Source organism: Brienomyrus brachyistius, chromosome 6, assembly GCF_023856365.1.
Source record: "Brienomyrus brachyistius isolate T26 chromosome 6, BBRACH_0.4, whole genome shotgun sequence".
Taxonomy (NCBI): domain Eukaryota; kingdom Metazoa; phylum Chordata; class Actinopteri; order Osteoglossiformes; family Mormyridae; genus Brienomyrus; species Brienomyrus brachyistius.
Window position 1 is genome coordinate 16,884,642 of NC_064538.1, and position 23,267 is coordinate 16,907,908.

Here is a 23,267-nt window from a genome sequence, read left to right on the forward strand (position 1 = left end):
GGATCCCAGCAATCCGTCCCACTCATTCCCATTTTCCAAGGCCTGACTGTCCTTTCTGGCAAAGGCTCATCCCGCTGTCAGTTAAGCCCCTCCCCTTCCTATCAATAAGACCCCACCCCTTTTTATCAGTGAGGCCCTGCCCCTTCCCTTCAGTCTGGCCCGCAGTGAGAGTGAGCGGCTTTCCCAGCTATTTCATAAACGTGCCAGTGCAGGCTCGCTGGTGGGCCGACCGCCATCATCTTGCACTCTGTGTGAGGCGGGGACCTAGCGGGGCCCAAGCGGGGCCCAAGCGCAGCATGCGGGGCCCTCTGCTCAGCTAGAGGACCCTGGCTCCAAGATGGCAATCAAGCCTTGATTTGCCAACACATTTCCAATGATTAAAATGTAATTAGCACAAGCGAGCGCCTCCCCCTGGCTAATTTGAATGCCCGCTGTGCAGGGCGGCCAGCCGGCTGTGCCGGGCCCAGCGGCAGATGGAGGAGCCGACAGCCGGCGGCAGCAGGAGCAGGGGAACCATTTTGCGATGTGACTGTTTGCATCAGAAAACCATCAGGACGCGGCAGCTTTCAGGAATCCGTCGTAGGCAATGTCGCGGCGGATTGGCACCACCGGCACTGACCCTGCCACCCGGCGCCATCCTTCATGCTGCGCACACTGCCTCCCCAGACCTTCCAAAATATTCATATCTCCGGCATGATTACTACAGTGCCATCCTCTCCTTTGTCAGCTGAACTGTGAGCCATTTTGTGGCATCTGCATCCCACCCCCCCTTTTTATAGACCCGCTGGTCCCCATGCTGCTGACATCTTTTATATTGGGTCAGGGTGGCATGTTCCGGTTTGGAGCTGTTCTTGATTTAAATTATTTATTTATTTATTTATTTTGAGTAAGCACTGCACTTCGATTTGGACGCTCAGCCTGCGTTTTGTTTTGATAAGCAAGCCCTGACGGCACTGTCTTTTCGGGGGGGGGGGGGGGTGGTGACCCACGGGCCCAAACTGAATTATCCAAACCCTCCCAAGCGTTTTTCACCGACGGACAGATATTGTTCTCGGTTGGATGGGCTTCCAAACGAGAGCAATTTCCTGCAGCTCAAAGGAGAGTAAACAAAAACCCTCCACGTTTAGGGACCTTTGTAAGGGAACTTGTTGCCACGTTGGGCCTGGGGGGAGGGCTATGGGGCAGATGGGCAATTAGAATAGTTGAGAATGCATTCCAACAACAGCCCCGAGCAGTAAATGCGGTGTTTGACGTTCCGGTCTTACTTTACTCTAAACACCGAGCCCTGCTAAAGGCTCTGTCAGGCTGCTGTGGGCCCCCCAGGCACCCTTCTACCCTCCGACCCCCCACCAGCTTAACGATTTCCCTCTTCATAACATCCCGAGGTCGCCCTCACCCTCCCAGCCTATTCTGCTGGCATTCGTTAAGCATGATCGTGTCGGACATGTTTTCCGGTTTTACTCGCCCTCCCCACCACACACACTTGGCCGATTCAGGTTCCTTGTCCCCCGAGATGGAAACCGACACGCTGCAGAGATCCGGCCGGCCCCCTGGTTAACTCACACAGATACGCAAGGGCGTAAACCCGTAGCCGGCCCTGTGCTTCTGTGAGCTGTTCCTTTGAGCCGGGCGTCCGTTCGATGCCGTGATCGATGCTGGCAGTGAGTTACAGTAAGTACCTACCCGGTCTGCCGCATGTGGTGTCTTCTCCTTAGAGACATGGAAAAGCTTTGATGGACTCCGGCGCCGAGTTTACCTGGGTCATACCACCCGTCCCCGGAGATCCATTTTTCAGTCATGGTGATGTGGCCTTGCCTGGTGAGTGCAGGGCCGGAAGGAACCTATTAGGGCATTAACCTCTAACTGCACACAGGCCCTGCTCTCTTAGCCGAACCCTTGCCGCTCATTTCTGCTTGGGGGCCCCGTATCCATTGCCAAACACCTTGGATCTTTGGGGCCTCGAAAATGCATGCCGTTTTCTCCAGGAGGCAGTATTTGGAGGGGGAGGGCTTGTGGCAGGGGGAGTGGTAGCAGACCACCATCGATGAGGCACCCCTGGCTAACGGTGCTCCATCAGGCTGCCGTCTTTCCTACTTATTTATTTATCCGCCCCTGCTTGCAGAATGCCATACTCAGACGCCCCCCCCCCCCCCATGCCAGCCCCCCCTTGTCGACCACGATCTTTCGATATTGCGTCTATTTTTACAAAGCCCCCCCCCCCTTCCTTTTCTTGTTTCTGTCGAGGATGTTGAATGCCTCTTTCCTTGAAAAGTGATGACAGCAATCTCAAACCCCCACCGCCCCTCCCGCGAGTTTCTCGTTTAGTGGCACCTGCCGGAGCGACGAGCCCGGCGATGGGAAGTGAAGGGCAGCACTTGATTAAATCATCACTGCGTCGTGCCGCCGAAAGTCAATTCTGTTCCCTGTCTGCGCCGATATCCTTTTATCTTAAAGTAATGAGCTATGGCATTTCTTGCGCCCGGTAATGCGATGAGTTCTATTAGCATGTTCCATTTGCCACGCGGGCAGGGGTGACTCGTCTCGGCATGCCTCCGAAGTTAAAGCGATCGCATGCAGAACCCTCCCCTCCCAATTTATCCACTTGTACCTGTGACAAACTATGCTGGATTTTGTCACTGGGTGATAAAAGTGCATGTCCACCACATTAACAGACGCCATCATACCATGATACCCCAGCCCCACCATCTTACACTCATGTATAATAAACACGCATATACACATGCCTACACGCATGTATAACAGGTGTAATTCGTGTTCACGCTTGCCTGCTGCTCGTCTTTAATTTCTTAATTCTGAAGCTGGAAGATTGTTTTCGCCTGGCCCCCGGCTTTTTGCAAAGAGTATTAAAAGAGTGGTGAGAGAGAGAGAGAGAGAGAGAGAGAGGAAGAGAGGGAGAGCTAGGGAGGGGAGATAGACGAGAGCACTGGAACGGGGAGAGAGGGAGAGAGAGTAAGGGCTGTTTGCTCAGTGCGTTTATTGCCTTTGCATAATTTATGAGCTTCTGGAGCTGCCCGCCATCCGTCTCTGCCAGGGGTGGCTCCGGGGCCGAGTGGGACAGAGCTGTAAATTGGATGCCGTGCTCCCGCTGAGCCCGCAGCCCGCACCGCGCCTCAGCCAGGGAATTCGGTGCCAGAAATTGAGCCTCTACCTTTGAGCTCTGTGGGGCCCCAGCTCAGCAAAGGCTTAGACCGTGGTGCTGATGGCCCAACTCCCGGCGCTGTCAATCATGCCGCGCTGGCGGATGCCGGCACCCCCCTGCTTTAATCGGCTGGCCCTCGTGCCACCTTCATTACCGACTCCGGTGCCTCCCGGCCCTTGGCCATATGCGCGGCTTGGGGGGCCCCGCCGGTCATCGTGCACGCCAGTAATTAGTTGATAAAGAATTAAGCGGACCTTGAAATTGAAATTGGGAAGAATAACTGAAACCCAGCCTCTTGTAATTTTTTTTTTCCCACCGAACACCCTGGATTTTAACCTTCCCACCCCCTCCAGAACCTTCCAGCAACTTCTGAAAGCCAATTGCATCTGAGATTTCAGGTTTGGAGTCAGCGTTTCTCTGAACGTGGCACTCGATTTGGTTCAGTTTGCATCTCTCCCTAATGAAACCATTGTGCATTTCATTATTGATATTCTACCGCTGTTTTCTCCTGCAAATGGAGCCTCTCCGGACAGCAAATTACCGGGGAAAACGGTTCATTTTTCCATTAAAGACAGGGCTTGCGGCCCACACCATGTCCCTTGGTGTTTCTGGGTGTATCAGTGTGCATCAGTGTGCCGTTCCTTTTTTAAATTAAAAAGGTCATTTTTCGGAAGAGAAGGGAAAGGGTTGTGCCATGTTTCAGTGGAATTTGTGCCACGTCGTGGTGCAGTTGCCGAGATCCGGTCACACAGACTCTGCTGATGGCACCACATGGGTGCAATGTCACATGACTTTGCTCCTAAACAATCCTCTGTTTTTTCTCGCAGTGCGACAGCGAGAGCGACCAAGAAGACAAGGTAGGCTTCGACGCACGCCGACGTGCTATAATCGCCGCATTCGAACACCGCATGTAACCCTGCCTGCTTTTTATCAATATGGTTTTAATTAGAATCCAATATTAGACTTACGTTAAGTGTGAATTTTTATTTAATTAGAATTAAGCATCTAGTTAATAACTGTGAGGAAGCCATAATTAACTGCACATTAATTATGAATGACTAAATGGCATGCAGAATTTAAATGGAGTAGTTCTGGGTTGGGAAACATTTACAGTGTGTGCGTGTGTGCATGTATGTGTGTGGGTTTCTGTTTACCACATTATGGGGACCAAATGTCCCCATATTGTGGTGCAATCTGTTACTTTTTAGCTTGTGGGGACATTTTTCTAGTGTCCACAATATAAACCTCAATTTTATAAAAATCTGTGAATGCAATCAAGACACTCAAAATGCGTTAAGTATTATATTTTGTTTACTTGTGGTTAAGGTTAGGGCTGGTTAGGAATTATGGTTGTCATTGTTGGGATTAGAGTTTTTCCCATAGAGCCCCCACAAAGATATGATTACAAGTGTGTGTGTGTGTGTGTGTGTGTGTCTGTCTGTCTGTCTGTTTGCACACATCTTGATTTGTTGCAAGAGTCCATTATTCAACACATGCTGGTCTTAAAAAACGGCAGTACTTACGAGGCATGAAATCCATTTAGTGAAAACATTATGAAAAAGCGAGCTGTGCTTCCACTTTAATCTTTATGGATGTTACTGCGGATCAATACAGCTGAAGGGTTTAACGCCGAGGCCGTCCAGAGTGGCTCCTCCCGCGGGCCGCGTTCCATACACGCCCCGTTTGTGTCCAAGCGCCCATGTAGCAGATTAGTAATGTTTACCAGCCTCGTTCTTCCAAAGCCATTGCATGGTGCGCTTCCATTTCCTCATTTATGGGCTGTAATGCAAGTCAGTTGCCTCCTTCTTGTGCAGTAATACATTTCAGGATCTCTGAGCCAGATCATATTCGCAAAGTGCAGGTGCTGCCCACACGATGTCATTGTCAGAAATCTCTGATTTTTTTTCCATTTTCTTTTGTTCTAACCTAAAATATTCCTATTAGCATTTCACAGTCTGTGCGGGCCGACACTTTCGCGATATCAGAACAGGATTCCCTCTTGCTTGCTGTCCGGCGGCTCTCACCTATTTAGCTGTGGTTTGAGGCTGATAGTGCCCCCCCCCATCACACCCCCCACCAGCTCCCTTTGCTTTGCAGACCTTAGAATCTCATCCCTATTTTTTGGTGCACTCTCTGTTCCTCTCGTTAGCTCTACCTGAATACATTCCAGATGTCTGGAAATCCCAGGATTACACACGGGTTTTATTGGATTTGCAGACACAGACCTAGTGGTGCTAGTTTGGAGGTAGCTGCCCCCCCCCCATGTTATGACTGGTGTCGTCGGCCCTTAAAAGCCGTTGGAATCTCGTCAGAGAGACCTTGGATTTAATTGCTCTAAAGCTTCTCTATATTTGAAGTTGTCTTACTGTTGTGGGGCAGTGTGTGACTCAGCAGGATGGACTCTGTACCTGAGATCAGAAGGTCTTTGGTTCCAGAGTTGGCACAGTGATGTCACAGTTGGGCCCCTGATCAAATCGCTTTGGATAATTGGACAGCTAAATACATAAAATGTGAATAAAATTTTTTTTAATAGTTTTTTTATTGTATTTTATTGTTTTTTTTCTTTACTTGCAACTTACTTACAGCGTAGACCAGAAAGTTGTTGTAAGACAGGGGCTGCAGTCTCCGTAAGCGTGGTGATGATGCTCTGGTTTGGCATCTCTGCTCTGGGTTTCAATTCGCCCCTTGTCCGTTACACATGGTTACTGTCAAGGTTTCATTCAAAGAAGCAGCTTTCAGCAGTTCAAAAAATTATTTCTTGTTTTTCTCATTTATTTGTCTGTGAGTGATTCTGCCAAGCTTCCAGCCTGCAGAACATAAACCCAGGAGCTGTAAATACCACACGAATAAAATCGGGTTCGATAGGTTAATTAAGGGGACGTGGCCTTCGTTAAAAAGCCGTTTGTTTGCGAGCGTGCCGTCTTTTCTCGTTACTCCCATCAGGACGAGCTGCTTTGTTCCGGCTGTGCTCCCTAGTGTGTTGTTTGTTGTATTAATGATTTACACACTCGGCATATTGATGTGAGAGCTTAACATCAGGGTGGTTAGGGGGGGATATTACATAGGCGTTACCAGAGGAGTGCAATCACTGACCACCCATAAACCACCCCCCCCCCCTTGGTGAGCCAGGGGGAGTGTGCTCATTTGAATTACTGATGTAGAACATGAGGACGGCATCGCTTTCACGGGTCAAGCGCATTCAGACGAGAACAAATATCGCTTATTTGATTTCCTTAAAATCAGGAAATTACAAAAGTGCTCTCCAGAGAAATCACGCTCTGCCTCGTGGGGAGACCGGGCAGGAGCATGTGCCGGAGATAATAGCCAGATCCCCCCTCCCAGTGTCTGAAGGACGGTTGACCCTGTGGGCGTGATGCCATGAACATTGTGCCTGTCATCTTAGAGGAAGTGACCTTTAAGGTGGGTGGCCTAGTTGCGATGTGTTAACAGACTGCCCGGTGACCTGTACGATGCCGGAAAAATCGGCCACTTCCTGTTACTACATTCCCATGGCATCAGCATCATCGCCATTTTTCTGACACTTATCACTGATGCTGGTGTGTTATTTTTTTACCTATTATTTTTATGCCCTGACATCTTAGTTAGCAAGACCCGTATCAGATTCATATCAGCTGGACCATACAGACAACCCGAAAATGCTTTCATATGGCCTGTCACTCCGGTCGCCGATGTGGATTCTGGGTCTGAGGTCTTCGTGACTGGTGAAGTCAGGTCAGCCACAGATCTTGTGATACAAACTGCATTTGATGCTGATGTTACGGCACTTTCTGTTTTGGCAACAGGAAATGAGTAACCCCCCCCCCCCCCATAATTTGATTATCGCTTCTATGTGCTAATGTTTGCTAACCCTCCCACAGCATTTTGAAAAGCAAGTGCTCTTTTTTGCAGCTGCAAAATCACGGGACTGCCAGCCTTTTCATTACAGCTAACTAGTAGCATTCGCTATTTGTTTCCACCACCATGAATCTGATTAGCATGGCAGATCTGCTTTCTGAAACCCTTTACAGGGGGGGTGGGGGGGGGGGGCAGAGACCACATTCAGAGCTGACTTTGATGCTGACACCCAGTAACATTCCCTTCAATGCTGCCATTGACCCCAGCATCTGAGACCATTTATGGAAAATGGGGGAGAGTGTTTGTGTGGACAGCTTTAGCCTGTCTGACGTCATATTCCTCTGCATTCCTGGTTACCCCCCCGTCAGTGGTTTAAGCGATTATTCTGCCCAGTGAGGGATCAGATATTTTAAAATGGTCGCCGTCAACTCAAGTGAATTGATATTGAATCTAAGCTTTCGTCTGGTTCCACTGTGTGGAGATGTTGGTTTTTTTGGAACTGGGAGGAGATCAAAGCTAGAATGTATCTCTTCTAATTCTCAAGTACAACCCTCATTGAAACAACCCTGGACTCAGGTTGGAAAGAAAGGCCAGTCCTGCTGGAGAGGCTCCCTGCGGGCTGAGGCCAGTTCTTCATACACACTCTAATCTGCACTTGAAGTCAAGTCAACTCAAGTGGGCATTATTGTCCTACCATCCATATACAGGTATACGGTGGCACTAAAAAAGGTTCCCCAAGGACCACGGTGCAGCATACAGATGCCAGTGATGGGGAGGCTTTTTAAAGCAAAACACAGAACAGTGAGAAACAATGAGTCTGGACACAAGCGTTTATATACATCGATGCTAAGACACTTAGCTGAACTGTCATTCAGATGTCCCTGTTCTGAAAGCTTATTTTTAACTTAAAGAAGACTCTCCCTGGCCTTGTGGAGCGTCAATACCACACCACTTAGCTGTTTTATAGGAAAGATAGTAAAATGTTTAAGACCTTTCTACCGAGATCCATCTATATCCACTTTATGAGGCCATGCATTTAGGCTTTGTGCATGTTAGAAGGATACACGCGTCTTGAGTTTTGACACAAATAAATGCAGTTTTGTTGGGATTTAATAAGCTGTCGGAAAGGCGGCTTTCGCCCTTAATGTCGCCGCTGAGGAGCAGAGGCGCTGTCTACGGAGTGTATCTCTCCTTTTATTACCGTCGAGTTCTAAGACGACACTCCGGCAGAGTCGGGCCAACTCATTTGTCCTTGACGCGGAATAATAATCGAGACAGTTAATACATCGGCAGGATATTGGCGGCATTTACCCCCAGGCAATTATGAGCGCGGAGCCGCGTAGCCGAGACGTTGCCGGGACTGCGCTGAGCCCGGCGGCATCTCTCAGCAGAGCGGGGGTGGGTAATAAAATGCCGTGCTGCCTTGTCAGCGCTAAAAGATGGGGGTGCGCACTCATGGAGGTGGGATGTAGTGTTTACAGGCTTGAGTGCGTGTGCACCAGGCCGCCCGTCAGCCTGTGATTTGTCACTCACTTCATCATCCCTGTCACCCCATGCAGCGTTGTCATAGGTAACGTATGGTCCCCCCTCCCCCCCTCCACTTTGCACCCATTCCGTGTAGAAAATTTGTATTTACTTTGGGAGTGTAATTTGTTCCTCATGGATAATATGACCCTTAGCAGAGCCGGATCATGGGTTAGTTGAAGTGATATTTTCTGGTAATGGTACTCGTACATCATCTCTGTCAGCTCGGGTTAAGAGGCAAGCACATTACAGCTCCATTTCTGCACTGCAGGCATCTGGGATTATTTGCCATAACCAAGTATGACATGACCGCTCTGCAGAGTGCATTAAAATTTTACTAGCTTCTCCAGCAGCTTCTGTGGCTGTGGACTGAGCTTTGGGCTGCCTCTGTGATGGATGTGCCCGATCCCCCACATCCCTCACCAAGGTTATGCTGTCGGGGACCTGCGCTCGCTTTTATTTTTTATTTTTTATTTTTTAATCTCAGTGGGGCCGAGGCCCCAGAGGTGGCTGACCGCTTCGAGCATGCGGGTCAACATCTCCCTAATTCAAAGGAAAATACTTTATCCGCCTCATCACAAGGCGTGTTGCCATGGCTACTAGTCATGCAGCCATCAGATGTCCTCAGATGTGCGGGACGCTCGCGGTGTGATTCTGACTTGCTCCCGCCTGTCAGCGGCGGGATTAATTTGGGGCCACATTGCCGAGGGGGCTTGCTGTTCACTGGTCTGTCCCGGGCGGATTCTACATGCTCCTTGGTTCCTTGTTGTTTTTCCCCTTTTTTGCTGACAAATCGTTGGCTCTTGCTCAGTAATCAGTGGGGTCCTGACGACGGGCCAGCAGGCAGTGCTCATTAGCGCCCCTACGACGGGAAATGGATTCGGCAACCCCAGGTCTGGCAGATTGCAGCGGTGGGCCATACGGGGCTAGCCGGCATACACACACATGCACACACACCTGCGTCCCTCCCTCTGCTGTCCTGGCAACTGCATGGCTGCAGAGGTGAGCACAGAAAGGGAAGGTCATCAAGCTCTGGGGACGGCTCTACTTCCGATTGACACCAAACTAATTAATTCCAACTACTGTAACTGACAGACATATTCTGTGTGGGGTGGGTTTTTCCCCCCTCCCAGGGCAATGGGCCAAAGCCCATTAATGGAATTTTGCCTGTGTAATGAGAAGGTCTCAAACAGCCGCCCAATAACACCCCCCCCTCGTTTTATTGTGCGTGTTTACATGTGACAGTGTGCTGGAGAATGCCTATTACACCTTAATCCACCTTGGCCCGGATTAGTAGACTTGAGGTTGGATTTTGCGTATTTAGTTGGATAAGCATGTGACGATTTACTGGACGATAAGGACAAGTTTGGGAAATCATGAGCGATGTTGCTGGAAATGATGCCCCAGCCCCCTATCAGTGTGCTTGGAGGCTCAGAGCTGTGGTAAGTCCCCCCACCTCACCAATGCCTATTTAACCTCTAAGCACCGTCAGCCATGATTTGAGCTGTGGTTTCCTGCACTGCAAGACCTCCCCCCCCCCCCAATAGCTGCATCCCCATTCTGTCAGCACGCATTTTCAGGCACTGCGTTGCTGTGCCCAGAAAAACAGCGTCCCAACCGGGAGCGGGGTGACCCCCTATTTCAGGCTTCCGTGAGCGGGATGGGTAGCATGTCCCATGTACCCGCCCCCATAGGGTTTAAGTTGCAGTCATATTTTGCGCCTGGCATGGTTTCACCTGCCAGCGATGTTGTGACGATAAGGCTCGCAGAAAGGGGCCCGGTGCTTATTACTGCCACTGCAGTCTGATGATCCGCTTCCCTGTTTCCGCCTTGGTGTCACGCCAAGGCACATGCCCCCCCCCCCCCCCCAAATGGCACCTGTCATCTCTAGTGAGACAATTGTCATCTGTTCTAATGCGCCGGAAACTGTAACAGTATCTTTTGCATTTTTTTTTCTTCTTTGTACTTTCTGATATGGTCTGATGTGCATAAAAACATCGGTATGTCTAGCACAAAGTCATCCGCTTGGTTTCCAGATCATTCCCTGTAAGGCTGAACACAGAAACAGACAGAGCGAGCTTATCGTGGTCCGCCTTGCCGGTAGTCGGCATCGTTTAGCTGAATCGCTTCCATATCCCCTGCTCCTGGAATGGGCTCGCTTTGAGGAAAACCTCGAAATGAAATCCTATATCTGAGGACGAGTAATGATGATGGAACAGCTACACTTGAGAAACAATTTGTGCGGTTGTGTCCGCATGGGGGAATCGGGGAAAAGGTTAACTTTCCGATTTATGGTGACACAAGCGCGAGAACGAGAGCACTCTATTGTGTTTGACCCTAGATTGTGTATCGGTAATTTGCGTCTGACGGAAATGTAATAGTGAGAATACTCCTGCGGGCCAGAGTACTCAGGATTGAATCAAGGAATAGGATAATATAGTGGACAATACTCCCAAACAACTGTACCGATTCTCTTCTAAGAAGTTAGTATGTATGATATGGTATCGCGTCAGAACACAATGTTTTCCTTTCGACTGCAGTTACTCTGTGATTATCTGCTGGAGTGTTTCCACTAACAAAAGGGCTTTACGCCTAAAACCTCATTACACCAAACAAGGAGCCAGTGACCTTGGCCGTGTGTAACTAACTTTAGTGTGGGAGCATGGCTATGTAAAGTGTCTGGCTCCTAAGGACTGCTAATTACTGCGAGCTTGGCAGTCAATGACTCTCATCGTCATGGTTAATTGGCGCGGGCAGAGTCTGTCAAATAATATATAATAATAAATAAGTGAGAACTTCTGGTTCATTATCCATCTGGTGCAGAACCTGATATAAGGTTGAGTCCCCCTCATGTTTCGGGCCCGTGTTTATTTATAAACGAACGTCGTCAGTTACTAGGTTTTAATTATGCATGCACTCAAGGCCTCCGGTTCATTCCGTCGTCTCCGGGAAACACTATCCTCTGAATTCTGTCGTTACCGTAGAAGTCTTTCGGTACCTACTTCACTTTGTGGTTGCCACATGTCTGCCCTGGCCTCCACCTGAATTCTCACATTTCCATGACGCCCTACAGCGATTGGCCGGTTTTCTGGTCCCTCCTTGCCCTTTCTTGCAGGCCGGTGACTTGTGTTCATGCATTCTTCAGGTGAGTGGGACCTTGGCCTCGTCCTTTAGTTAACTCAGCAGCGATGACGCCTGTGCTGGCCACTCGCTTGCTGGGTCATGCCCTCCCACTCACCACTAAGTAGGACGCAGGTCTTCGACTTCTCCCTGCAGCCATGTCGCGCTGCACCGGGCTTTTGTTGTTGCGAAAGCCGATATCGCATTTGCATTTTACTGACCTAACTTAGTCTAATTTAAGACCTAACTGCATATTAGTGATAAGACCTTGAAAAATGGAAATGAATAGTGTGTGTGGTGCTTACGGGCCACACCCGTGGGATTGGTTGCTGCCAAAATGTGGCTGGTTTCTGATGCGGATAATTAAAACGAGGACAACAGAGGAAACTGCTTCAAGCGTTCTTTGCTGACGCTGACGCCGTTATCTCTGGTATCGATAGGCTGCTTGCTGTCGCATCTTGAAAATGCTTTGTTTACTTGTTTATTAAAGCCCCATTGTAAACATTATGTGTATTTTTTTTTTTTTGGTCTGGTCGAATTCGATTTAACAGCATTCCAGTCGGTTCTTTTGTCTCCGGCAGTCGCTTGTAGCATAAGAGGTGTGTGAGATTAGCTCTCCCAGCGGGGATTAGCGTGCCAAGGCCTCTGAGGTGAACGGCTAGTGACGAGACGTCTGTCAGATGGCGGGAACCATGGTAACTGGGCACGCTCGCAGCAGTATCAAACAGATAGCCTGTATACCAAGGCCCGACCTGGCCGGGGCTCTCGTTATGTGAGCGCAACGCAAGCGCTTCCACCGTCGCTAACTGCTACAGTTAATGCCGGACTGTTCCCATGTGATTTATCGACAAAAACACAGAGAGGGAAAGAAACCGTGTATGGCTGGCTCTAATTATGTGTGCGTAGATGGCCCAAGGGAGATGTCACACTGTTCTGGGGGGTTTGTAATAAAAAGAAACCCTTGGGATCAATAATGTAAGATCTCTCATTGTTCAAAGCATGTTAGCTGTTCATACCAGCCTGGCCTGTTAGACAGGGGCCTGTGTGTTGTATATACACCCGTGTATTTGAGTGTGTGTGCGTTTGTGTGTGTGAGTGAGTGATTGTGTGTGTGTGGATTATGTTTATATTACATTGCTAATCAAAAATTTAAACAAACATTGGCATATAACAATCAACAAAACCAAAAACTTCGAGTTGCACTCTTACGCGAAAGAGTAATCTACAGTAAATGTTTATGTGTAACACTGGTATGTGAGTGACAGTTTGCATGTGACTTTGTATGTTTATATATGAATATGTGTGTTTATATGTCTTTATAGTGTGTGTGTGAGAGTGTGTGTGCCGATCAAGCTTACATTACATTGTGGGGACCATTTTTCAGGTTCCCACAAAGATCTGTGACTGCAGTCAGAAAACTAAAAAAGTCAAAAGTCTTGTATTTTGTTTGGTTATTTATGGTTAAGCTTAGGGCTAGGTAGGGTTAGCCTCAGTAGTTGGGATTCGAGTTTTCCCCATAGAAATGAGTACTGTGGATATAACGCGTCTGATGTCTGTGAAGAGTACAGCCATTGTGGGTCACGTTCCGGTTTCTGGAAGACCAGCTCATGTGAAGTGACCGTAGTCATGGCCTCATCCTCTTTTCTCCTCCTCCTCCATCCCGCACAACCAGGTTCCCCCCTCTCTGGCATCCTGCATCCCTCCTGTTCCATGCAACTGTTGGGTTGCCAAGCTAGTCGTCCCGTAGACGTGAATGGAGATTAATGAATATCAGGTATAATAAGGTGCCTGGGAAAAGAAACCCTGCATTAATGAAATGAGCTATTTTTATTTCTCCAGAGCAGGCATCAGGGTACGCTCCGGGCCCTGGGCCGCCAGCAGGTCTGAGTGGAAGCGAGACCTGTGCTTAAACGGAACCACAAACGTGCTAGAAATGACAAGGCCTGTGTGAAATTCTTGCGTCTCTGCGTTTGCTCCTAATTTAATCGACACCAACTTAATAGCTCTGAGGGCGAGGACGAGGACTTTTTTTTCCCTTTAAATCAACGTTTATACAAAATATTTTTCTTGTAACTTAATTCTTATAATTTATCAGCCTGTGATGAGTCAGTCAGGAGATATTGAAGCAGACTTCATTCCAGAAATGTGCACATTGATCAGGCGGTCTTTAATAATTCAGCGGCTGTAGTAATGTAATGACTTTTCATGGAGCGTACAGTATGACTCATTGCTACAGAAGAGCTTCTCCTTTCTGTAACAACAACAAAAAACAGGGGGTTGAGATGCTCTGAGTGTCATTTTTCAGCTCATTAAGACTGATTTTTATTTGCAATGGCTGGCTGATTTGTTGGTCTTTATTCTTATTAGATATTCCATCTTTGCATGTGATAGATAATCACACACTTTTACCCATCAGTAGATCTTTCACTCCTGATTCCCCCCCCCCCCCCAAAAAAAAAAAAAACTCCTTATTTTAGGTATTATTTCAGATCTGCATATATGTGTGATTTTGTACATTTGTATTTTAAAGTAGCTTGGAACTGAACTCCTTAAATCTCAGTAAAGTTGCGTATTATGATTATATTGCCCATATTTATGGTCATGAAGCATGCCGGACAGCTCACGGTGGGTTAAGGGTGGTGCCGAACGTTAGCTTACGTGCAGCAACGGCACGCTAGCCATGAAATGGCCGCCAGCAGACACAGACGCTTAACATTTCAACCAAAGCCTGACGCGCTTGGAAGAAGAAGCCAGACATTGATGGTGTGGCTGCAATATCACGCTAACTTCAGCTACCATGCCTGGGATTTGGCGTTTGGCCATTTCTATCCACAAAAGCCATCTCACGCCTGGGCTGATTTCTGCTCTTCCTAAATCCCCCAGCCCCCCCCGCCCTGCATCCCCCCCCCCCGGTCCCTTTAAGACAGACACACGCGTACACACATGCGCACACACACCACCCCCCACCAGTCTAAATAACCATGCCAAAGATGTGCCCTTTGGTGGTGGGATAGCTCATTACCTAAGAGCGACCTCCATCTGCACTCATGGCTGCTGAGGGAGCCATTACGATTATGATGGAAATCTCACAAGCCATTACGGCGAGGCGGCAGAGGGCTTACTGCAGACAGCCTAATGGACTAATTTGTAATTGGTGGAGGAAAATGAGTTAGCTAGCTGTGGCTTTGTTTGATGGTGGATGAAAGTGCGCGTGCCAGCTCTGGGGGGGAGGGGGTGTAGTGCCGTGTGATTCCTGCCCTCCCCCCTCCCAGGGATCTCTGGCTCTCACTCGACAGGAGTGCCTGGTTGTCCGTGTATGTGTGTGTGGTGGGGGGGTTGGCGTAGAGGAAGGTGCACAGAGGGTTGTTAAGAAACAGATGGGGGAGGACAGGTAATGGCGGCGAGCTAGGCCCGGCAGAGGGGTCCATAGATCAGGGGACGTCCTTCCTGTGCCTCTGCGGGCCGTCTCACGGGGGAGCCTCACTGCGGCCGTCTCACGGGGGAGCCTCACTGCGGCCGTCTCACGGGGGAGCCTCACTGCGGGCCGTCTCACGGGGGAGCCTCACTGCGGCCGTCTCACGGGGGAGCCTCACTGCGGCCGTCTCACGGGGAGCCTCACTGCGGCCGTCTCACGGGGGAGCCTCACTGCGGCCGTCTCACGGGGGAGCCTCACTGCGGCCGTCTCACGGAGGAGCCTCACTGCGGCCGTCTCACGGGGGAACCTCACTGCAGCCAGCGACCATCAGATCTATTCATGGCTAAATGTGCAGCTCCAGGATGCCTCCACCACCACTGTTAAAGTGTGGCGTGCGGGGGGTTTGGGGGGGGCATCCCCCCAGTCTGGGATCCTTCGGGGGTGAACAGCAATGTTTTTTTTCCTTCCTCTCCCAAGGTTTACCTGCACTGCACTGAGGCATCGCTTGCGTTTATCTCTCCGTTTAAGATGCTGGATTAGAGGCGCCCACCATGTGATTAATCATATTATAGACACCAGTTTGAGAGTTTTATTTTTTTATGTATTGGGGTGCTTTTTTTTGCATGGAATACGGTTTTTCAAGTGTTTTGGTTTGCTGAAAAGGGAAGACGAAGAAGGCCCAGTGATGTTGCTGGTGCCTCCCTGGTGGCCACACGGGCAATGCTGGGATGAAAAGGGGGTGGGGGGGCGCCAGTGCTCCGATGTATATGCATGAGACGAGCCGCGTCAGAATGGTGCGGCGAGCGTGGCCACGATGGTGCTAATCAGGCGACTCACACCAGTGATTCATCGATTCATTTGTCTCGTTATTTAGGAACATGCGCTGCATTATTCATCGAGCGGCAAGTCGCACAGCGGTGACTGTGCTGGGGACATTAGTTGGTTAACCCCAACAGAGGTCGGGGCACATTATTTTAATGGCAGATCGGGATGGGGGAGGAGGATGGCGGGGAGTAATTTATCGACAGCTCGCTGCAATGCGTTGGGAACAGGTGCGACGCTGACGTTGTTATTCAATTAGCGCATTAATGGTGAAAGCGTCCCGGCTGCCGTAGTGCTCAGAAGGGCCCTGTGATTGGGCAGCGGGTCCAAGGGGCGTGTCCTGGTACTGCTGCTCATTTGTTTGTTTGTTTTGCAGTCATTCAAAGGTGAAGCCCCAGCAGCATATAGGGATTATATTCATCTCCACCGGTGACACTTTAGCGCCATGCAGTGGGGGGGCAAATGTGTGCTGCCGAGGAGGCCAGTCTGGGGGTGGGAGGCTGAGACTGACTGTTTGTGATCATTCACGCCAAGCGGACCCCGTGTTGTTAGACATATCAGGTTGCCACTTTTTATGAATGTTTTATAGATAGTTATTCTTGGTTATAATTCGTAGACCCTCTTAATGCTCTACTGTAATATTAATAAGATGAGATCATATATCCAAAAATACAGCCTGCATCCATTGATGTAACATGTAATAGGAGTCTTGCAGTAGTTTAACACGTGTATTGACTGTTGTTTGATAAATATTTCAAAAAGTGTAATTAATGAATAAGAATATCCTTTGCCCTTTACTGGAACAAAAAACACAAAAGGATATAATTTTTGATCACGAGATCAAGTGCTATATTATATGTGGCCTGAGTACATTGTAATAGCATTATCTCTTTGTCTGACCATATCTCTTTAGCTAGAATTAAAAAATAATTAGGTGTGCTTTGATCTTTGCGCTTGAACTTTGACCTCCAGTGTTTGGTGAGCGCAGGTGGTTTCAGTTCAGATGGGCCCTACTGACAGTCTCTGCCGTCGGCTGGCAGTCCTCTGTGATAGACAAATGGAGAACGGAAATCCCTGGGACCATTCTGCCCTCTTCTCATCGCCTCGAGGGCGAGTCTCTCTCGCTGTGAGATCTCCCGGGAAGGCGGCATCTGTCAGCGGTGGCAGCGGCACTCGCGTGCGGCTCAGTTTCCACGCTCCACAGGCCGGCCTTATCGTCTCTGCAGCTACTCGCCGAGATGCGATTACCGGTGACACATCAAATCACTGATAAAAGCGAGCAGTGCTGAAGAAAACGCTGCAGCTCTGACACATTGTTCTCCGCCCTTGTTTTTTTTTTTTTTTTTTTTTTTGTCATGCCGGTGTAACGTCACGAGGGTTGTGTGCCGCGTGCGGTTTTCACATTCTGGGGCCCTCGGATGAAATCACTCGGCCTACCCAAGGACTCAATGCATACTACCTGCTTGAGCCCCATAAAAATGATTATAAGTAACTTTATTAACAGAAGCACATGTCACAGTGCGGGTCTGTGCTGCATAGGGAGGTGATTGGGGTGCTGATCAGCAACCCAAAGAAAGTGAAGGTGATTAAACATGTTTACTGTCTCTGCTTTAAGAGGCAACAAATTAGTTACCAAAAAAAAATAATAAGTGATGCTTAGAAATACATTGTAATGTTTTCATTTTCTCATATCTGGCCTGTCCTCCGAAACACATGTACATCATTGTATACACAGATGTGAGCAAAGCTTGGGGTCGGAGCACAGGGTCTGCTATCTATCTGCTGCCCTGGGAGAATTTTGGGGAGGGTTAGGGACCTTGCTGAAGGGCCCAGCAGACATGGGGCTATCTTGCTGTGGCCTGATATTCCAACTGACAACCTACCATTCACAGGCACAGAGACTTCAGCGGCTTTTTAATAAAGCGCATTTAACGATGCAGGTCTGAGCTATGCGGCCAATTTTTCAAGTAGGCGAGTAATTTCAAAAGCACCTTGGTTGTTCTTTCGGGAGAGGAAGGTACTGCTTTGGTCTTCCTCCCCCTGACACAGAGCCCCCCCTCAGCCCCCCGCCCCCTCAGCTGCACTTCGTTTGATCTGCAAGCGATTGCCGATTGGAACGCGGATCCCTTTCCTTCTCCAAGCATGCTGAACTTCTCAGACAGATCGCCATTAGGGCCGCTGGCGGCCGTTCAGCTCGTTTGGATGGCGGGCGGGAGGGGGGGTGTTGGGGGGGGGGGGGGGGAGGGGGGTGGAATTCAAGCGCGTTTTGATTTCCCCTTTCATTTATTTGAGCTGATCTGCTGTGATTAAGAGCTCGGAGGAGATCACTTCCAATCCTGCCAAAACGTGTGAATCATTAGAGCGGCCGCGCTGGCTGCCAAGGCGAGCGGGAAGCGTTTGTGCTCCTTATTAGACGGCCTTAAACGCCGTTGTAAATCACAACTGCCAGCGACGGCTGCCAGGCTGGGCCCGCTCCGACGCCATGCCTGCCAAGCGAGTCGGGAAGCCGCGCCGGAAGGTGCTGAGAACGAGTCCCGGTGGATGGGCCGTTTATTTAGTGACGCTGTTCAACTTCACAAGCGATTACTTGAAACACGAGCGTAAAAATGGGTCCTTTCTAGGGCTTTCTTCCTCAAAGTGGAGATTTAGTTTGGCATGTTTTTAATTCATTATGTTATCGAATGATGGCGGATGGGGAGGGGTATTATTCTAAGGCAGTGTGTTTATAAACTTCAGCAGATATTGACACTGATGGTATCTTACAAGCCACTGCTGTTGAGAGGTATGTTACTCTCTCATCTACAGATTTAACACTGTCTATCTCTCAGCAAACCAGCATCGTTTTGATTAATAAAAAAAGCTCAGCAATATGGCCAAAAAGGTTGCAGTAGCCATGGGCGGGACTTGTGCAGGAGAGGACGATCTAAACAGCAGCCCGCTCTGCCTGTGACATTGGCATTTAGGGGGACGTGGAAAATCGGAGGTTTCCCTGCAGGGAGAGGATGGCGGCAGCTTTTAAAGATGGCGTCAGCTGGTCCAATCAGCTTAGCCATTCTATTATTCATTGACTGGGAAGGGACATGAATCAGGATGTATTGTTTTGTGCTGCAGTAATGGGCGGATTGGTGCCTCGCCTCAGCCCCTCACCCCCACCGAGCAGGCAAAAACCAGGCAAATCACCACCCTGTACTACCCCAAAATCAATGAGGGCGATTGGTCATTCAGTGTTCCCATCTGAGCATGCCTAACGTGGCCTGGGAAAGGTCCCCCCCACTCCTATAACCGCGCCGACCTGAATCATGCCGACGTTCGTCCTTAAATAAATGTACCACAGGAGTCATCTGAAGATGGATGGTCGTAAGCGGGGGTGAAAGAGAAGAGAGAGGAGGTTTAGCACTGTGCTCTTGGAAGATGTATGGCAGCCGGCTGGGAGAGCCACAGAGAGGCGGTGGTCTGGACTAATGATCCGGAGCGTGATCGTTATGGGCCCTGCGGAGGAATCGGTGCAAGGTGCCGTCCTGGAGAAATCAATTCCAAAGAGCTTGTGAGTCCTAGTTATAAATCATCTGGGTTGGCCAGCCAGGGACGAAAAAGGAATTGTTGAGGGGGGGGATGTGGGCGTGGCAAGGGGGGGTGCACTTCTGTTCATACACTGGTAAAGGAGGAATGAATCTTAGGTGCCAGTGGCCAGCAACACGTCCGTTCCGGCTGTCTGCACCCCAGTGCATTTTTGCAGGCTCCTTCACGGAATCTGTGGACTTGATAAATATCGTCCAGTCGGGTGCCATCAATCCCAATCCCACCTTAATGGAATCACAATTTTTTTTTTAATATATGATTTCACGAAGGACTTCGGGGTTTCATCATCATGAAGGGAACGACAGGTGAACAGGGACGGGACACGGTGGTGAGGGTCAAGTCGTCAGACCCTTCCGGGGGGGGGGGGGGGGGGGCGCATAGAGGAGGACTAGGCCTCTGTTCATAAAACATCTGCAATAGCCAAGGTGCTGGAGGACACCAGCGTCAGTGCTGGGGGCAAAATGGTACCCAGAATCAAAAGGGCGGGGGGATCGAGAGAAAATTATAAAGTAGCTCATTAACTGGCCGTAGCCCCGGAAACAGGCAGGGGATATGTGGGGGGTGGCAATATGGCTCAGAAGCATCTCAGAAGTGCATCGTCCTTCCCTGGGGGAGATGACCATTAGTCAGGCCACTGCTAAATGATGCGTCTCCTCCCGTCTTTAAGTCACGCTGCTGATAACAAATGAAAGCAGACCTTTAACTCCCTCCCTCGCCCCCGCGAAACCGCCCCCCCCCCAAGACTCCTTCTCACTTCATTATGCAGGCGGCCCCCTGACAGCATCTGACAGAATGTGTTATCTGCAGCCCCCAGCTGCAGAGGCTGCCTATCCAGGCGCCATCATTGCAGCTTTAACTCTTTTTGTGCCTGGAGATGAAGTGGCATGCCACTCTGGGAAGTATTCAGATAGGCACGTGTGCTTGTTTGCCAGGCAGACATTTTGTTTTTGTTTGTTTAAATATGCTTGACTGAAGGCATAATTTTTTTTTTTTATTTAATACAAACTGTAAAGCTTCTCCAACAGTTTGCTTGTAAAAATAAAAAAATGTTAAGCACAGTACTGTGTTATAAATCCTGGGGAACACGGAGAGGACATGCTTATGAGATGGAATGCATTTCTATAATTAGCCCACAATAGGAACGCCACAGCGGTGAGATACGTTGCCAGAAAGCCCTCAGCTAAGGTGCCGATGTTTCTGTTCTTTTTCTGCAAGTCGGTGCTGTTGTGCTGTTAATAAACGCCGCAGCTGTGAGACGTCCTCCCCCCGGGGACCACAAGCGAACCTTAAATTACCTTAAACACGCACAAACAAAAGCAGATCTGAGGCTGCACTTCAAATGGCTGCCCGTCTGGAGGATGTTATGCATAAATAATTTGTGGGTTGGCTTAATAGGCTGAGATTTATCTGGGTTAATGGGGGGAGGGGGGGGGTGTCCGGCGGAACAGCAGATGGAAATGTAAACGGAGGCGGGGCTCTCCCGTAAGTGTCCGGTCTGTCTGGCTTGCCCTTGTGGGGAAACGCCAGGATGACGATGAACTTCAAGACGGCTTTCTCTGAAGTGCCAAACCATATTGTCACGGACAGGCAGCAGACCTGGAAGTGGTCACTGTGACAATAGGTGTGTCACTCTAGTGGTTCACGCTCTCCGTGTCCCATGTGGGAGTCTAGTACCTGTGTCCATTTCAGTGGCTGGCCCTTCACCATCCCCCCACCCAGCCGATGCAGTTTGATTTGTGAGAGTTAATCCTCTGCCGACCCCCCCACCCCCACGCTACACTCTCTGTTGGCTCCATTTTGAATCGTACCGCAGAGGTGTTAAAAAGCAGTATATTGTTAGTGACAATCAGGCACTTGGGCGCTTTGAGCGAGAGGTTTGATTTAATCGGGCTGCTGTCATTTATTATTCAGGGGGGGTACTCCAGAGAGGCCCAGCCTGATCACGCGCCCGCCCCCAAGGGCCACACCACCCCCATCCCCCGCTCTTTTTTTATTTTTTTTGTTATGTCTAAATCCTCAATACAAATTGCAGTATTTCTGGTCTCCCAGTGGGACCCATTACTGCCTGTGGGGCATTAAAGATCATTAATAGTGCTGTCAGAGACAGGAGGGGGTTGGGGGCGGGGGAGTGGGGGGGGGGGGCGAGGCACGGAGAGGGAGCTTGAGTTGCTTAGCTGCTCATAAATGGGAAATTAATACATCTGCTTCATTAATACTGGCTTGTGTTTGATGTTTGTTAGCTGGCAACTTTAATGATGTAGGTTTGAGCCGATGGGGCGCTTGACTAAATTTGATTCCTCCAATTAAGTAGTCAGGGTTCTTTTCTTTCGGGAAAAGGAGGAAAGTTAAAAGAAAAAAAAGGAAAAAGTTGCCTAATTATCAGTTCCAAATCTTCAGTTTGCATCTCCCCCCCCCACCCCCCCTTGGTGTGTTGGAGCCTGATTGCAGGAGCGCCTTCATCAGACCGGGCCTTCACAGGCTTGTTTACCGTACACTAATCAGGGGGAAATGTTTTAATCAGCACTTCCAAGTATCTTAATCATTAACATTAATGAAGCATGTATGTTAAGAGCCGTGCGGCGAGGTGATCAGAGGCAATCCCGGAGGTGGCGTAATGTGGTGGCGGCCATGTGGCCCTCGTGCTGATAGCTGTCTGCCCCAGACACGACCATGAAGCACATTGCGCAATCGCCTGTCTGTCTGTCTGTCTATCTCTGTCTGTCTGTCTCTCTCTGTCATCTGTCTGTCTATATGTCTGTCTGTCTGTCAATGCCTATTTGTAGATATCACTCAACGGTTAGATATTCAATAATCACAGAGCAATAAAAACACATAAACGATTACTGGGGCAGGGGAGTTCATTGCTGACCTGCTTGATACCTGGCCTTACGTTAAAGACGTGACAGCCAACGATCTCCATGTTCGTGTTCAGCGCAGTTGCAGGGTTGGATTTCCTGTTCGTTTCTATAGCGACACATGTTTCGCTTCAACAGGCCAAGAACACAAAAGAAAAACAATCGAAATGAATGAATATTCTGAACTTGGGCACTGGAAGAAGCAAATGTGCTGCAGGACATTAAATATTTCACGGGGTGTTCTGAGAAAGCAGTTGGTCGGTATGCTGACGCCTGACGCAGGGCACATATGAAAGTGCCGACATTATCGAAGGACCAGAAACGGAATGATGCATTAGCTCAGCTGGGCCCCAAAAGAATTATTCATCTTCAGTAGACTCTCTCATGCCTGCTAGGCCTAAACAGTCTATCACCTCCGTCCGCACTGCGCTCCAAACAAGGGCTTGCTGACTCATTAGGCTGTTACTTTATTAATATTTTATCGGCTTTTTAATAGCTCTTTGAGATGGTTGAGGGCAATCAGGGGCCATAAGAGGGCGCCCTCTCTTCCCCGGGGGGCATATGTGCCAGGCTGTGCCAGTGTGGACTTGCACAGGGGGTTTCTTTGGTTCTTTTGCAGATGGGTGAGGGTAATTGAGACTGCATTATGTCAAGTACGGCAAACAGCAGCGATCCCGTAAAAGGTGGTGGGTGACTTCAGAATAAGTTGCCCCTGAACTGGTGGCGGTGGGCTCTAGGACGACACAACAATTAATATTACAAAACCGATTAACATCTACCATCCTGTGTACTGGCATGTTAAGCCGTAGCATGTCAACATTTATAATTGCAATGGGTGGCACCCTCGTACAGCCCGTGTTTAGATCGTGCACCACCGTCACGCGACTAGCTGGTAGCCTGCCCCGTGCTAATCGATTGAACAGCCCAACCATTACTC

General features: G+C 49.3%; 1 protein-coding gene across 14 annotated transcripts in view; it reads left to right on the top strand.

Moving 5' to 3' along the window:
- The window catches only part of auts2a (activator of transcription and developmental regulator AUTS2 a), a 242,992-nt gene that overhangs the window by 155,231 nt on the left and 64,494 nt on the right, over positions 1 to 23,267 (top strand). For 13 of the 14 annotated variants that reach the window (XM_049016632.1, XM_049016631.1, XM_049016634.1 and 10 more), the window contains one exon: positions 3,988 to 4,017. The exons of the other annotated variant lie outside the window; for it this stretch is intronic. In XM_049016632.1, the coding sequence (XP_048872589.1) occupies positions 3,988 to 4,017 (30 nt within the window). The remainder of the gene's footprint in view (positions 1 to 3,987; positions 4,018 to 23,267) is intronic. 14 annotated transcript variants of the gene reach the window in all.